At 27.8% G+C, this 17,698-nt stretch overlaps 3 protein-coding genes across 3 annotated transcripts in view; 2 read left to right on the forward strand and 1 right to left on the reverse strand.

Annotated features, from left to right (window-relative positions):
* Nucleotides 1–15,803, reverse strand: part of LOC135957205 (uncharacterized) — a 75,791-nt gene extending 59,988 nt beyond the window's left edge. The window contains exon 1 of the mRNA XM_065507900.1: nt 15,635–15,803. Coding sequence (XP_065363972.1) covers nt 15,635–15,712 — 78 coding nt within the window. The 5' untranslated portion in view covers nt 15,713–15,803. The remainder of the gene's footprint in view (nt 1–15,634) is intronic.
* On the forward strand, nt 976–6,321 carry LOC135957426 (N(G),N(G)-dimethylarginine dimethylaminohydrolase 1). Its single transcript, XM_065508165.1, has 6 exons — nt 976–1,227; nt 4,955–5,174; nt 5,254–5,356; nt 5,412–5,509; nt 5,585–5,812; nt 5,881–6,321. Exons 1-6 carry the CDS (start codon nt 1,193–1,195, stop codon nt 6,004–6,006), a joined length of 810 nt encoding a protein of 269 aa, XP_065364237.1. The 5' UTR covers nt 976–1,192; the 3' UTR covers nt 6,007–6,321.
* Nucleotides 9,459–15,262, forward strand: Paics (PAICS bifunctional enzyme). Its single transcript, XM_065507500.1, has 6 exons — nt 9,459–9,645; nt 9,723–9,926; nt 10,026–10,170; nt 13,916–14,028; nt 14,099–14,224; nt 14,452–15,262. Exons 1-6 carry the CDS (start codon nt 9,633–9,635, stop codon nt 15,126–15,128), a joined length of 1,278 nt encoding a protein of 425 aa, XP_065363572.1. The 5' UTR covers nt 9,459–9,632; the 3' UTR covers nt 15,129–15,262.
* Nucleotides 15,804–17,698: the final 1,895 nt, after the last annotated feature.

Here is a 17,698-nt window from a genome sequence, read left to right on the forward strand (position 1 = left end):
AAATCGGAAAAAATATTTTTTAAGCCCAATTTATTTTTTTCACCAAAAAAAAATTTAAAAAAGAAAAAAAATTTTAAAATTTAAAAATTCCAAAAATTGAAAAAAAAAATTTGTTTACATAAAAATATTTAAGATTTGTATTTTGAAGTATAATTTGGTGAAGGGTATATAAGATTCAGCACAGCCGAATATAGTTCTCTTACTTGTTTTATTTTTATCATTTCGAAATACAAGCCATTTGAATTTAGCTTAAGCGATTCTCCAAAATTTTTGATTTTCTCTATATACCTTTACCATTTACGATAAAAGCTAGGTACTCTGTTCATATTTGCGAAAAATTATGGTTTTTTCATACGAAAAGTTTTACATGGTGTTTGACAGCTAGCTGTTGGTTTTAATTTCGTGCGAAAGAAGTGCTGCGTATGTTATTTCGTGTGGAAAAATAAGGTTGCCAGACAGAGTACTGCTTGTGCGAAATTATTTCGCATATATTTCATTCCAAATATTTTATATGTAGTTTGACAGCATTTCGCACGAAATTTTGAACAGAGTACCTAGCTAAAGGGTATAAAATACATGAAAAAACGAATAATCAGTTATATTTTTAATCATAAAAATAACAGGATATAAGCAAAACTATTGAATTGTCTGAAAGCGATTATAGACAATTGTAAAATTATTGGGCCCCTCTAGTTATTTATTAAAACTAAATTTGTTATTATTTTTATTACGACAATTTTTTATACAACTAAATTAAATAATTCGCAACCAATCAGACAATTGTTTCCTGTTTCCGCTACAGTTTCTGCAACTACATATTATTTCCAACTGTGGACATTAAGTAGTTTAGTAGTAGCTGGTCATACAACCAGTCCAAAAGAGAGAGAGAAAATAAACAACATTTATTTTTTTAAGCAATTGCAGATGTATTTGTGTGGAATGTCTGATGACAGTCGTCAAATATTGTTGTGTTTATTTTACTAAGCTCTGCTAAACACTCACTAAAATAACAAGTATTTTAAGTTGTGCTATTGTTATTGCAAAAATTCTTAAATAAAATTATAAAAATATTAAATAAAACTACATTCCATTAGCACACAAGTCCAATAAGGAATTATTTATACATATTTTAAACAGTTTAATAAAGTGTGAAAAAATTCCCTAAAACTAAACTAGATATTAATAAAAAGAAATGACGCTTAAATATAGTCATGCCATAGTGGCCAGGTGCGTAATAAAATAAAAGCAATAAAAATTATTGAAATATTTCAGATATTTCAGATATTAAAGTTATCAAACGACTTTTTGTGTAAATCTAATGTAATCTGTAAATATACTGTGTGTTGGTATCTCATTAAAAAATTGATTTTTTTTTTTTTGGAAGAAGATATTTTTGACATACTTTATTTGTGGTCTATGGTAAGAAATTCTGTTAAAAAGGCAAACTCTAGTTATTCATTGCTCCTAGTTAAGTAGGCCAATAGGGCGTTGTTGTTTATATCCTTAAATACATCAGGATATTTTTGTTGTTGTTAGTTACAACATTGCTGCCAATTTGTATTCTTCTAGTTGGTTTCATTTCTATTCCAGTTCAAATTCAATTTCCTTTTTAATGTGTGTTTGAGTGCGTGTGTATGTTGTCATGTTTGGATTTCAAATTTTTAGTTAGATTTTCTTATTGTACATAGTTTGTTGTTTAATTCGCACTGAAATTTTTAGTGTGTAGTTTGGGTGTGGTGTGATTGTACGTTTCTTTTTTTTCAATTTGTATTTTATTTAACATTAATTCGCTTTATATCTCACTCAATTCATAGTGTAAACAAGTGTGTTTGGTGTGCAAAAGAAAAAAAAACAATATCATCATCATCACCTTTACTGTGGGAGTAGATAAGTGGTTAATAATGATGGCACTATACATACTGAGTGTGTGCACAAAATACAATGCAACAGTGTAACAGCAAATACAATTGAAATTATGAACTTCATTATAAAATTGAGCAAAATCCAAATGAAATTGAGAATTTCAGAAATTTACAAAAAAAAATTCAATTCATGAATTTTCGAACATATTTTAAAAAGTTTATTTTCTGATACTATTTTGAAAATACTTAAATTCATGATCATTTTGAATTTTTTTTTTCAAAATTTAAAAATTCTAAAAATTTTCTAATTTGAGAAAATTCCGATTGAAGTTTAGAATTTTAATACGAAATTGAAAAAATTTCAAATGATATTGAGAATTTCTATTTAAAATTTGTAAAATTCCTATTGAAATTACGAACTTCAATATTAAAATAGAAAATTTCAATATGAAATTGAGAAAAATCTAAATATGATTGAGAATTTTAATATGAAATGGAAAAACATCCAAATGAAATTGAGAATTCAAATATGTTTCAATTTCAATTAAAAAAAAAATTAAATTAAGAAATTTTTAATTCTTTTTAGATTCCTAGAATATTTCGAATTTTCGAACATATTTTAAAAAGCTTATTTTCTGTTACTATGTATGTATGTATATTAAAAATATGTACATTGTACATTAGGCCGGGTCGATTTGTATGGAGGATCAAAAAGTAAAAAATCGTATAGAAAGTTTCCTCAAGAAACCATAGGTCTAAAATCAAATCCTATCTTGCACATTTCGTCTTTTATCCAATAAAAAAACTATTAAAAAATAAATTTATATTGAAATATCATTGGATAAAAGACGAAATGCGCAAGATAGTATTTGATTTTAGACCTATGGTTTCTTGGGGAAAATTTCTCAGAATTTTCCATAGAATGCGTTTCTGCTATTGTACTCACTTTAAAATTCATAATTTTGAATTATTTTTTTCAAAATTTTTTCGTTCGTATTTGAAAAATTTAAGAAATCGGTCTAAAATGAAACTAAGAAACTTAAGAATTCTCATGATTTAGAGATTATTTTAACAGCTTTAAAAAAATTACGAACAAAAATTCTAATTTTCCAATTGTATTATCATTAGGCTTTTGCTTAATCTAGAGATTATTTCAACAGTTTTAAAAATGTTTCCAATTTTCTAATTTGATTTCTAATTTTCGAACATAATATTGCATTCTCATCAGGTTTATGAATGGATGCCAAATGAAAGCCTAAAGTCGGGCTACCAGAACTAGTTCAAAATTCAATTACAAATTTTGTCCTAAACTAAAAAAAAGTCAAACCAATATTGCACCTCAAAAGCACATGTTTCCTATCCTTAATTAGTATTCTCAAATTTATATGGAATTCTCTGAATTTGAAATTTGAATTTTCTCAATATCAATTTTCTTTGGAATTCTTTCAATTTCAAATTGGAATTTTCAATATCATTTGGTATTTTCTCAATTTACAAAATTAAATTTTTCTCCCCATTAACACGAACTCTGGTTAGGTGCTAACTAATAGTTATACTGTCGTTTAAAATTATTTTTATATGCAAACTGTCAGTTTAACTATTAGTTAACACATAACCAGCCTTCGTGTTAATGGGGGTTAATCATAGAATACAAATTAATAAAACATGTCAATACATTGGGGGCATTTACATTATGACTTTAAGTCATGTTTTATTTTTTGTACTAACAAATTTTGACGTCTAAACATAAGGCAAGTTGTCTGTTTTTCAAGACTTTTTTTGATATTCTGCTTTAAGCTCTTTTCTGATTGGTTGTTGATACGATTATATGCCAAAAAAAGGCAAACGTGGTTGACAAAAAAAGGCATCGTATAAATGCAAGGGGATTTTCGTAGGGGTTTTAATAGAAAAACAAAAAAAACGACATGATTTTAAATCAAAGTGTAAATGCCACCTTCGTCTTGAATTAGGTTTTTGACAACGGACTTTTTTAATTTTATTAGAATTTTCTCAATTTCATTTAAAATTCTCAATTACTTAATGTATTTTGTCAATTTCAATGAAAAATGCTATAGACCGTTAAAAAAATTCAGTTTCGAATAAAATTGTTTCCATCCCATTTTATCATTCCTTAAACACCATAAATCAAAACTAAAATTTGAATTGTAGTGGCTACAAATTTCAATTACATATTTTTTTTAATTTTTCTATTTCAGTTTTGAAAATTGTAGCCACTAATAACTGTCACATTGTTGTAACGAATATATATCTGTTTTTGGTTCATTTAAATGGTGTGCAAAAAAAAAATACATCTATTTAACATATAGTCTGTAATTGAATGCTGCAATTGTTGTTGCCACAATATTACTAATATTTGAATAAATACTCTTCAATAATATAATCTTTATTAATCTAAATTTATGGCGAGAAATTGACTTTTTCAAGTAGATTACCATACGTCAATTAACATACGTATGTGTTTGTATTGCGTATCTAATAAGTGGTTAATTATTCACTTTATCATTTTGACAATGGAGGCAAGACATGATTGCTTTAGGTCTTATGTCTATGGAAATTATGTGAGAAAGTTAGAAACACATTATTTGGTGAAACAGTGTTTTTCCCGGGTTATAAGAGATTTTTCTCGATTTTAACCTAATGTAGGTCTGAATTTCTATGGCGTTATATACATAGTTGGGGAGGTCTTTGCAATAGCTTTCATTTGTTATACATTAAGATAAAGTTTAAAAACAAATTTGAAAAATTTGTTTGTTGTAACAAAATATCCATAATGTCTATGTTAATTAATTAATAATCCTGATATAGATACAAAAATAGGTCACTAGTCGTCATTTTTTGCTTATAGCTCAGCCTCAGTTCTGGTAGATGTTCCCAATCATGTATGTAAGACGCATATGGCTATATCGACTCCTCTATCTATAACGATCCAGACAAATGTAATTTTATTTAAAGAAACTGTTTGGCCTTTGTATTGCTTGATATATACATAAATAATAGACGAAAATCTAATAAATTTTACTGCTATAAAATAGTAAACTTTACTCATTTTAATTTTCCTACTCTATTTTCAGAATATCCGATTCATTAAAAACGAAAAAAGACTTTAATCTTGAATTGGCTAAAGAACAGCACAAACAATACTGTAGTTTATTGAGGGAAATTGGTTTAGATGTCATTGAATTACCGCCCGATGACGAGTTACCGGAAAGTGTGTTTGTGGAAACGTCGGCGGTGATATGTAATGGAGTGGCGTTAATAGGAAAATCGGATAATCCAATGAGACAAAAAGAAGTTAGTTGAAAATTGAAAAAATAAAACTTTTAAATACAATTTAATTTATAAAATTTGTTTGTGTTTTTAAAAATTTTAGGCCAATAGTATGGCGATAATATTGAAAAAAGAATTAGATATACCCGTAGAAGTGATAGAGAATCCCAACGCACAATTGGATGGTGGTGATGTCTTATTTACAGGTATAAATATCAATGATTAAATGTTTAAATCTTTTAAAAAATTAAAATTCTTTAGGCAGAGAATTCTTTGTGGGCATTTCCGAATACACAAATGAAGATGGTGCTAGAGCAGTGGCTATGACATTTCCCGAATATCCAGTAACGCCTATCAAGGTAAAACATTTCGCAGTTATACACTTTCAGTTACTCACATTTTATAAAAAAAAATAATTTTAAATCCCTTCAAAGGTTGGTGGTGGTAACAAATGTCTTAAATACTATATCACTATGGCTGGTCCCGATGTGCTGTGCGTTAGCTCTAGTAAAACATGTGTGGAAATTCTTAAACGAATGGAGCGTGAAGCTAGTTTTAAATATCAAAAAATCACCCTACCCGAAGAACATGCTGCCAATATGTTATACATCAATGGCACTTTAGTACATAGATCACCTTTGGAAATCACTGAATCGCACAAAGTATTAAAACCGAATCTTTTATTTTTGCAGAAATAAATATAAATCCCTTTCTTTATATTTCCTTTTAGATAATTAAAGAAAAAATTGACATTCCTACGCGCAACATTAATATTAGTGAATTTAGCCAATTTTCTTTGGGTTTAACCTCCTCCTGTCTTCTTCTCAGACGCTGGAAGTCCATACGCAGCATTTAGATTATTTAAAAAGTATTTTTTTGTGAAAATAATCAAGGCAAAACAAAAATCATGGCAATATTATTCCGGTTAACAAAATTTTCTATCTTCCGTAGTTCTAAATTAAGGTAGCTAAATTAAAATTTATTATTATATTATTAGTATTGCAATATAACACAATATTATACAAATATCAATATACGTTTTTGTTATACTTTATAAAAAAAAATTACAATATTATATTATTATTATTAACAAAAAGTAGTTATTTAATAAAAATTAAATGCATACATAATAAATATTTACAATGTAAATGTTGTAACGTAATAAAATAAATTGTTTACTACTATTTTCATGGATAGAATGCACTTTTTTAAAAAAAAAAAAGGCAAACGTTGGAAAATTCCATTTTTGGACTAGTTTAAGAATCTGCAATAAATGTATGTAATTACTAGTAAATTATATTGAATATAACATAATTTGTAGTTAGAGTATATATTCATATCATTTACCGTTACTGACATTACAATGGAAAAATTCATTGACAACTATATTCCGTAATTTCAGTTTTCAAAAACATGACACGGCAAATATTTATTCAAAAAAGCGTAACCACTTTTTTTAGCATAAATTTGTTTATAAAATATGTAAAACTAAATATTTATTTTGAATCATCTTAAATAATATATTCTTTTGAAATAAATAAAATAATTCAAATATATTTTATTTAGTGGTGACGTCTTTTTCGTCAAATATTTGCCATGTGTGATCCTACCTTAAGATAAATTCAAACTTAGTAGTTGTTCTATTAAAGACAGAAATGGAAGGGATAGAGACTGGACCCCAAGAACACAAATAAAACAGTTGTTGTAACAATTCTACTGTTGTATTATGGTAAGGGGCTGCTTTTCAGGACAACGTATGAGTCCAATTCTTATCATAAAATATAATGTGACTGGAATTGGAAACAGATCCATATTAAACGATGTTATGTATACTTACGCTAAGGAAAGTATGCTCCTAAATTGGAGATTCCAGCATGACAATGACCCGAAACTCATCTCTAGGTGTAACAGAGTGTTACGTCATATCTCTATATAATAGAAAACCTATAAGAAATTGTTGGTCGCAAAATTCGGACTCAAAATTATATCTCGAAGGAAGCAAAATATTTCAAAGGACAAGAATCAAACACTGTATTTATATTTAGGATCCTTATAGTTAAGGGTGTGGATTTATCAATATACGTCAACTTTCCGAAGCACTCAAATACATCAATAAATACGGAATGCTTCCGAAAATGTTATTATACCCTTCACCATGAGTGGCAAGGGTATATACATATAAGTTTGTCATTCCGTTTGTAACTTTTACATTTTTCATTTGCGGCCCCACAATGTACATATATATACTATATATACTCTGGTCGATATAGACATGTCCGGCCCCACAAATAACTACATATTTTTTACCAAAAAAACTGAATAGTTTTTTCTTCAAAGCAGAAATTAATTTTTCCTTTAAAGTCTTCCATGATGATTTCAGTTCGAAATGATATTGATCGATATATGTATTTTAATACATTTATTTGTATTGTTTGTGGGTGGTTGATGAGATTTAATAGCCATTGAAGCGGGATATACTTTCGAATACTTTATTTGTTAGGTGAATTTAATTGGATAAGTCGGAGATTGTGGCAGAAGTTTATGGGTGTTATTATTATCTGTGTTTCTAGGATATTTAACAAGCTCAATGGCATCATTGTTGAAGGAATCCTTGTTTATGGTTTTTGATGTTGAATAATATTTTTATCATATGTATTAAATCTACAACTTATTTTCATTTGTGTGTGACTGAGTAAATCTTTAGATAAAATTAAATCTAACGGATTTTTAAAGTTATGTACTTGAAAACATCTGGTGGCCTGTCTCTTTAGCTTTTTTATAAAATCATGTCTCATGATTAAAAACGTAATGAAAAATATAATATTTTTTGAAAACGCGATTAGAGACCAATACAATACACACAATAACAATAATTCATTAAATTTTAATGAATTAATTAATGAATTAATGATTAAAAGCATCTATCAGACGATTTTTGTACTCTTTTTTCATAATAAAAAGAGAATATTTTTTAGCAAGAGCATACAAAATCATAATATTAATTCAAGTGCTGATCAGTTTTCTTATCTTGTGGTACTTTTGTGGCAATAATTATAAAAAAGTACCATAATTTAGAAGAAATAAAATATACATATATAAGAGTAGCAAGCAAATGAAACATGTTTTGAAATTTATAAAATAATCAATGATTATTTTAGTTAATTCTAAAAATATTCAAAAGTTTGAATTATAATTAATAATTACACTTTTTTATACCAAAATGGATGGAATGAACTGTCCGAAGTCATTAAATAAATAAACTAGATTAATACATCAATATATCGGTAATAGTCCTTGTTCGGTTGATATAAACAAAAAAACAATTGATATAAACAATAAAAATTTCACCAAAATTTTTTTTTACCATAAATTTTTTTTAAAAAAATAGTTTTCAATATTTATTATAAAGGTGAAAAGCCAATTATGTCATTAAAACCTAACCAAATAACAAACAAGTAAGAGAGCTATATTCGACTGTGTTGAATCTTATATAACCTTCACCAAATTATACTTCAAAATACAAATTTTAAATATTTTTAGGTAAACAAAAAAAAATTTTTTTCCTAAGATGTTTTTTTAATTTTTTGTTAAAAATGTTTTTTTAAATTATTTAAAATTTTTTTTTTTAAATTTTAAATTTTTTTTTAAAATTTTAAAATTTTTTTCCGATCTTTGAAATATCTATCATTAGATATCCATATTGTCTATATTAATAACTTGGTAATCCAGGTATAGGTCAAAAATCGAGGTTGTTGGTTTTTTCCTCATATCTCAGCCATTTGTGGACCGATTTTGTTGATTTTAAATAGCAAACTTCTCGAAAGCATGTCTGACAGAATTATTGAATATTTGGATACCGAAGATATCTGGGGTCTTCAGAAAATTGATTTCAACAGACAGACAGACGGACATGGCTTAATCGACTCCGCTATCTATAAGGAGTATACCCTTTTCACGAAGGTGAAGGGTATAAAAATACATTAAAATAATAGTGAAAACAACTAATTTTAGAACATATTTTGTTACTTAATTCAAATTTGGCGATATAAAGTTTATTCTGAATTTTTCAAACTGTAATCAATCAATTCATTATAGTTATTCCCTACTTTAAACAGTGTATATTTAGTAGATTCTAAATCGGCAATCTAGTATTCGATATTCGTTGAAAAACAAAAAGTACTTTAATAAATTACCTTAAAGTACTTTATTTGTACCCTTGGCATATCACCGAAACATACATAAATAAAAACAACAACTTGAAGTAAAACAAAAATAAAATAAAACGAAATACTACCGCCATAATACACACAGTGGGTAAATAATAAAGAGATACACATGTGCCAACTGGAATCAGTACGGATTCAACGATCGTCTAGAACGTTTTAAATTTGGATAGTCTCTACCAGATTCAATAAAAAAAACACGTGTATTTTTCTTTTTCATCAGCTTATTCTAAAAAATAAATAACAAATTTAACACACCATGGCCACCAGCAGTAAGTTTTCTTATTCTCTGCTCCTGTAAAGTAATTTCAATGAAACTAGATTTAATATAATACACAATTTATTACAGTTGAAGGTTATAAATTGGGCAAAGTTCTTAATGAGGGTAAAACTAAACAGGTTTATGATTTACCCGAACAACCCGGTTTGTGTTTGTTGTTGAGCAAGGATCGTATTACAGCTGGTGATGGCGTTAAGGCTCATGATTTGCAAGGCAAATCCGAAATTTCAAATAACACAAATGGTTTAGTGTTCAAGATTCTCAATGAAGCCGGTAAGTAGTATAAATAAAACACAAACAAACTATGTATTACTTAGATAATTAAATTGATTTTATTATTTAATTTTAATTTTTTCTGCTTATCGTTTGTAGGCATTAACACAGCCTACGTTAAACCAGCTGGACCTAAGGCTTTCATTGCCAAGAAATGTGAAATGGTGCCAATTGAGTGGGTTACCAGACGTTTGGCAACTGGTTCATTTTTAAAACGTAACCCAGGTGTACCAGAAGGTTATCGGTAAGTGTTGCTTTGTGTCTATTCAAATCAAATTGTTTATCACTTTTAAACATATTGTACAAAATGGAAAATTACCACAAAGTACATACTAACTAACTACATCAAGTAAATTCAAAGGCATTTAAGTTGTGTGAGTTTGAGTTTTTATTTAATTTTATTGAAGTTTTTGTCAACAAAGAAATATAGACCAGTTTCGTAAATAATTTTTACAATAAACCATGTAACACAATTTGTTTCAACTAAAGATTTCCTTTATATAATGTTTTAAAACAATGTAAAATTGGCTAAAAGTAAATTCGAAATTCGAAAAATATGAATGAAAAATTCAAATTCGTGTAAAATTGTCATAATTATTTACATTGTTGACATAGTGCAAATAATCTAAACAAATTTATCATAATTAAATTAAATGTTTCCATTATATTGGGTGTATGACTTAAAAATGCGGGATTTTTTTTTAAAATTTTCTGTTTTTATTTTGAAACATTTGCACAATATAAATTTATTCACAGTATTGGCTATTGTTAGCTATGTCCTTTCCCATCTTTCTGACAACATATGGGGCCTATAATTTGAGGCCATTAACGAATCATGTCAATTTCGGATACTCTGTTCGAAAGTGAAGCGTATCCAGAGAGAGCGTTCTGTTTTAATCTAAACAAATATTAGTCGGACAGGATAAGGTCAGGACTATAAAACGGATGAGGCAAAACTTCCCAACCACTTCATTCTAAATACTTTTTAACAGATATTCCAACATGTCTGGCCGCATATTTCAGCCAGTGCTCCCTTCAAACGAAACAATTGTGTTCGGTACAGGTGATGGTCTGGTCAGATTTCAGCAGCTCATAATAGATAGGACCCTTTTGATTCCGCCAAATACATAGGATAACCTTAGCCCCATGGATATTTGGCTTTGGTATCGATTCGGTTAGTTGGCCGGGCTTCACATACAATCTTTTAAGCTTGGGGTTATCGTAATGGATCCATTTTTCATCGCAAGTAATGATTCGGTGCAAAAATGCGTTCTGGCAACATTTAAGACATACAAAATCGTTTTTCAAGGTCTGTCGGCTTCAATTGCTCGTAAACGTTTTGAAATTGCAGATTAAGTAGCTCCCAATGATTTTGCAAGCTCTTGGACAACAATATTCATGAAGTAATGTCACCAATTATTGGTCTTCAAACTTTTTTTTGGCTGGCCTGGGCAATCTTTGTCTTCTGTATCAAAATCACCATTTCCGAACCGCACCAACCACCTCTCGCACGTTGAAACCGATGGAACACATTCACCATAAGTTTTGCTGAGCAATCGGTGTGCTTCAGCGACACTTTTCTACAAATTAATGAAGTAAAGCAAAACTTCCCGCATATGTTGCTCTGTTGGTATAAAACTCATTTTCGATGCAAAAAAATAAAAAAAATCTTTGTTGTTTACACTATAATGTTTAATAACTAAGTGAGAATAAATGACAGATATGTATACTTCAAAATGACATATAAGTTATTAGAAACAAAAACCGCTTTCAAACGATACGCCATCTATCGTAAATCTACAAAAAGTATTAAAAGATAAAAGTTTTCCACATTTTTGGTTTTGTTTACATTGTTGAGTGTAAATAATCGTGTAAATCTTTATTAATTTAAAGATTTCTAATACAAATTTAAAACAATTTATTAGTGGTAATTTTTTTTACAAATTTTACATTGTGTAAATAATGTAAAATAAATGTTTATAAGAAAACTAAAGATTTTTTACACATTTTTCTGATTATTAACATTGTTGACATATTGTAAACAAATAAAAATGTATTTTAATTAATAACTTTAAAATTTCCAGCAACAATTTATGATCTTTTCCACTTTTTTTGTAATTGTTTACATTGTTGACATGGTGTAAACAATTGCCTAACTCTACATCAGTTTTATAAATTTGAAAATTTTCAATAGAAAGTTAATATTTGTTAGTTTTTTCATATTTTACACAGTGTAAAAAAAAGATTTTTTTGTTATTAAACAAAAATCAATAAAAAAAAATTAAATTTTTCCAAATGTAACCGATTATGGCCAATAGGCTAGGTTGTTGAAAATAAATAATAAAAAAAAAAAAATAAATGTCCAACCTAAAATTGAGTAAAAAATAAAGTTAATCTTTAAATTTTGCAATTGTTTACATTGTTGACATAGTGTAAACAATTTTGTAAGTCAGTATCATTCTGATTCATTTGAATATCCAGATCATTAACAAATTTCCAAAAGTATTGACTTATTTCTATTCTTTACATAGTGCAACAAATTTATACATATGTATTTCAAACAAAAACTACTCCTGAAAAAGATTTAGAATTTTTATAAAATGTGTCTTCATTTGCATTATTGAACTTATAGTTTTTATAATAAAGAATTTGTCTAATTCTGTATCAATTTTTTTAATTCAATGACATTAAACTGAAAATCAATAAATTTCAATAAAATGCAAAATAAGTTTTAAATAGTTAAAGTCAAAGAATAATAACAAGAAGTGAAACGCTGTCAAAAAAAACCTAACTCTATGCATGTATTGGTAACATTTTGTTTATATGTATTAGTTTTCAAACCACTTTCACCACACTCCTCAAACGCACAGAGTTGTAAAAAAGCGACCTTAAAAATTATAACAAAATTGTACTACAATTAAATTTAAAAAATTCAAACAATTTTCAAATTATTTAATGTATATTTGAACTGAAAAGATTATATAATTAGATTTTTCAGCTTTTTATTCCATAATTTCTGCAAAAATTAAATCTATTTGAATATTTTATTAATTTTTAATACTAAATTTTACAAGTGTGTTTTTTACAGTTTTAATTTCAACACCCAAAAATTAAAAGTCAAAATAATTTAAAAAAAATATTTTTCGTTTGTGCGAAATATACATGTTTCGGTTATTTTAATGGTTTATATGTGTGGAAAAAAATAAAAGAATATTATGTGTCTGTGAAAAAGTGTGTTAGAATTGCAAATTTATTGCAATTTTCAAGAAAAAGTTTTGAAGTCAAATCTCTCTCTCAAGTGTGTTGAATTCACATGCTACTTGTATGTGAGAAGAGAGAGAAGTTGTTGTTGTAGAAAAATTGAGAGGCTTCCCTTCTTGTTATTCTTTGGTTAAAGTTATCTGAAAAAAATGCCTAACAATTTTGAATTATTATAATATTTTTAAATATTTACATTGCTGATGGTGTTTTAACAATGTTAAATTCTTTTTGCATTATTGAATTTAAAGTTTACAATATAAAATAGATAATTGTTTAAATTTTTAACATGTTGCAAACAATTTTATTGCATTTTTTATCCATAATTTTAAAATTTTACTTACATATTTAATTAAACATTGTAAATACATATGTATGTACGTTTTTATTTGTTTATTTAAACAAATGTCAAAAACAAAAACAATCCTGATAAGCTTAAATAAAATTATCAATTTTCCTGACCTTTTGCATTATTTACCCCCAATTGGCAAAATATAAAAACAAATAACAACATTTATGACGATACGACTGATTGTTGATGATGCTGATGAAATAATTTCATAAACCATGTAAAATTAAGTAAATAAACTCATCAATCAATAAACAAATGCAAATAAATATACAAAATATTGATAACGAAACACAAAATTTAATAAAACAATTAGCAACAAGCTTTAAATAACAAATAATTCTAAACAAACTTTAATTATTTAACAATTTTATTTTTACAGTTTCTCCCCACCCAAACAAGAGACTTTCTTTAAGGATGATGCCAATCACGATCCCCAATGGATGGATGAACAAATTATCTCAGCTAAATTCAATTTCAATGGTTTATTGATTGGTAGGTGATAAATAATTTGAAAAAAGGGTTTAAAATCTATAATAATGAAATATTTTTGAAACTTTTGTAGGCCAAGATGAAGTTGATATAATGAAGAGAATGACATTGGCTGTATTTGAGGTTTTGGAAAAGGCCTGGGCTACTAAAAATTGTGCCTTGATCGATATGAAAGTTGAATTTGGTGTTGATGAGAAAGGTAATTAAAAACAATTTATAAATTAGTATAAAAATTATGTGGCAACAAGAAAAAAGTAAATAATTCATCAAGTTAGATAAAATTTTAAATTTTTTGAAAACTCTGTGCTGTGTGTAAATTTTTTTATAAAAATCTGTTCGATATCGAATAAGATTTTATTATAAAAAGTTTGTTCTGATTTTTAATTTTTTGTTTTCAATATTTTCATTTAATTTTTTTCCCCACAGGCACTATTGTTTTGGCCGATATCATTGATTCCGATTCATGGCGTCTCTGGCCCGCTGGCGACAAACGCTTGATGGTCGACAAACAAGTCTACCGTAATTTAGCCTCTGTCACCGAGTCTGATTTAGACACCGTTAAACGTAATTTCATTTGGGTCAGTGACCAACTTAAAGACATCATTCCCAAAAACGATCATTTGGTTGTGATCTTAATGGGCAGTGCCTCCGATAAATTGCATTGTGAAAAGATTGCCGATCACTGCAAGAGCTTGGGTTTGAACACAGAATTGCGTGTCACTTCGGCCCACAAGGCTCCCGAAGAATCTTTACGCATTATGCGTGAATACGAAAGTGTAATGAACAATCTCATTTTCATTTGTGTTGCTGGACGTTCAAATGGTTTGGGTCCTGTGCTATCGGGCAACACCACCTACCCCGTCATCAACTGCCCACCTCTTAAGCCCGAAAATATGCAAGTCGATGTTTGGTCCAGCCTTAATGTACCTTCGGGTTTGGGCTGTCCCACCGTTTTATATCCCGAAACTGCCGCTTTACATGCTGCTCAAATGTTGGGTCTTTCGAACTTTATGATCTGGTCGAAATTGCGTGTGAAACAATTGAACAATTTTGTGAGCTTAAAGAAGGCTGACAAAGAATTACGTGGTGTACGTAAGGCTTAATTGTTAAGTTTATAATTGATTGTATAGTAAGTTGCCATTTTTTTCAAAATAGTTTTGTTAAGAAACAGATTTCGTTAAAGACATAAATATTTTAAAAATAAATAAAAAAATAGTTTAAAAATAATAAAAAAAAATACTTTTATTGGTATCGCATTTCTCATGGGCTCAATTTAAGGTAATTTCCAAGATTATACCACTAAAACATATCATAATATGTTTCAATTGCTGTACTAAGAATTTTACTTCATGTTTTAACGACAATTTTGGAATTAAGGCCTGTAATTCTGATTAGAAATATTTTCTGAAGAATTCTCGCTATTATAATAGAAACACAACATGCCACAACATGTTGCACCATCTCCAATTTGATTCCCTTTTGATAATTTTAACGTTTGCTGGGCACATCAGAATTGTCGAATGTATTTTGCACCTGGTGGGTATGAGTGCCGTCCGCTGCTTTCTTTTATTATAAACATAATTTTAAAACAAATTAAATATAAACTTACCTTTGTGTAAAACAAAAATAAAGATGTGTAGTCACCCGATAAATTATTAATTTGGAATTTTAAATCTCTTCTTTTCATTGTTGATAAATTTTATACGAAAATAGAACATATTTCACAGCATAGACGTTTATTCTATGTTTCACATTGTCATCATAATCTTTTTTTAATTATTAAAACCACCACATTTTTAATTACAAGTAAATTTTATTAACACAAAAATCAAAAAATTCCAAACCAAATTAGACGAGAAAACAGCGCGAGAAAAAGTTAGCAGAGTTACCACACATTTTCATTCAGTTCGGCTTTATCGGCAAATTAAACGAAATCCAATTGGGCGTAGGGTTCTTGTTCGAACAATCGACTTTATGTGCTGAAAAAAGTGGAATAACCGATTTAATTATCCAAAAAGGTCGAAAATAGTGAACAAATTAGATATAATTATTTTTGGTTATTGGTGTAAAAACAATTAAATTATTAATAAATTTAAAAGAAATTTGAAAAAGTTGGTATTCTCTTATAAGTGTTAATATTCGCCTGTATACCCACCATTAATATGTGACAATATAATATTTTTCTGATATATGGGTTATATGAAATACGCTATCAGTATTTGTGGAAAATTTCAGCTAGCTCCTTTCGTTTGGGCCCTATCGTGTTTTCAACATACAGACATAGCTAGGTCGTCTTATAATCTAATAAGAACCCAGAATATATGTATATGTATACTAATGTACGTCTGCGACAAATATTTTAATTAACGAAATGACAAAATCAATTTACGTGGTGAATATAAAAATCAAGGTGAATAACAAATCGTGGTGAATATAAACATACGATTTGATATTGTGGTCAATATAATAAATCATTGTCATAATAAAAAACGTGATGAAAATAAAAATTGTGGTGATTATAAAAATCGAGCGGAGTATCAAATCATGGTGAATATGAACATTGTGTTGAATATTATAAATCATGGTCAATATAAAAACGTGGTAAATATAAAAATCGAGATTAATATAAAATTGTGGTGAGTATAAAAATTGTGGTAAATATAATAAATCACGGTCAATATAAAAACGTGGTGAATATAAAAATCGTGGTGATTATAAAAAACAAGGTGAGTATCAAATCGTGGTGAATATGAACACTGTGGTGAATATTATAAATCATGGTCAATGAATATATGTATATAAAACGTGGTAAATATAGAAATCGAGGTGAATATCAAATTGTGGTGAATATAATAAATCGTGACCAATATAAAATCGTGGTGAATATAAAAATCGAGGTGAGTATAAAATCGTGGTGAATATGAATATTGTGGTAAATATTATAAATCATGATCAATTTAAAACGTGGTAAATATAAAAATTGAGGTGAATATCAAATTGTGGTGAATAGGAAAATTGTGGTGAATATAATAAATCGTGACCAATATAAAAACGTGGTGAATATAAAAATCAAGGTTAATATCAAATCGTGAAAAGTATGAACATTGTGGTGAATATAATAAATCATGGCCAATATAAAAAATGTGGTGAATATAAAAATCGAGGTGAGAATCAAATCGTGGTGAATATAAACATTGTGGTGAATATTATAAATCATGGTCAATATAAAAACGTGATAAATATTAAAATCGAGGTGAATATGAAAATTGTGGTGAATATAATAAATCGAGACCAATATAAAATCGTGGTGAACATTGTGGTGAATATAATAGATCATGGTCAATATAAAAACGTGGCGAATTTAAAAATCGTGGGGATTATAAAATCGAAGTGAATATCATCAAAGTAGTGATCCTGATGAAATCTGGATAATATAGAAATCATGGTTTTGAATAACAATCGTGGTCTATATAATAATCACGCTTTATATAAAAAATCATGTAGAATATAAAAATTGTGGAGAATTAAAAATCGTGTTGAAATTAAAGAAATTCGCCACAAAATTACGTTGTTTTGTTAGTTAGTTAATTTTTGTTATTTTACCATCACTGTTTTACAAATTTTTATTTCAGACATTCACCTATATTGGTGCAGTGTCTATGATAAATACATA

The sequence above is a fragment of the Calliphora vicina genome, chromosome 4 (genome assembly GCF_958450345.1).
Source record: "Calliphora vicina chromosome 4, idCalVici1.1, whole genome shotgun sequence".
Lineage (NCBI taxonomy): Eukaryota > Metazoa > Arthropoda > Insecta > Diptera > Calliphoridae > Calliphora > Calliphora vicina.

Excerpts from the sequence above, each read along its gene's own strand:
- LOC135957426 (XM_065508165.1), top strand. The coding sequence starts at position 1,193 with ATGACGCTTAAATATAGTCATGCCATAGTGGCCAG. Across the intron at positions 1,228-4,954 it reads AGTCATGCCATAGTGGCCAG|AATATCCGATTCATTAAAAA; the intron begins GTGCGTAATAAA and ends CTCTATTTTCAG. Across the intron at positions 5,813-5,880 it reads AAATCACTGAATCGCACAAA|ATAATTAAAGAAAAAATTGA; the intron begins GTATTAAAACCG and ends ATTTCCTTTTAG.
- Paics (XM_065507500.1), top strand. Across the intron at positions 10,171-13,915 it reads GGTGTACCAGAAGGTTATCG|TTTCTCCCCACCCAAACAAG; the intron begins GTAAGTGTTGCT and ends TTATTTTTACAG. Across the intron at positions 14,225-14,451 it reads ATTTGGTGTTGATGAGAAAG|GCACTATTGTTTTGGCCGAT; the intron begins GTAATTAAAAAC and ends TTTTCCCCACAG.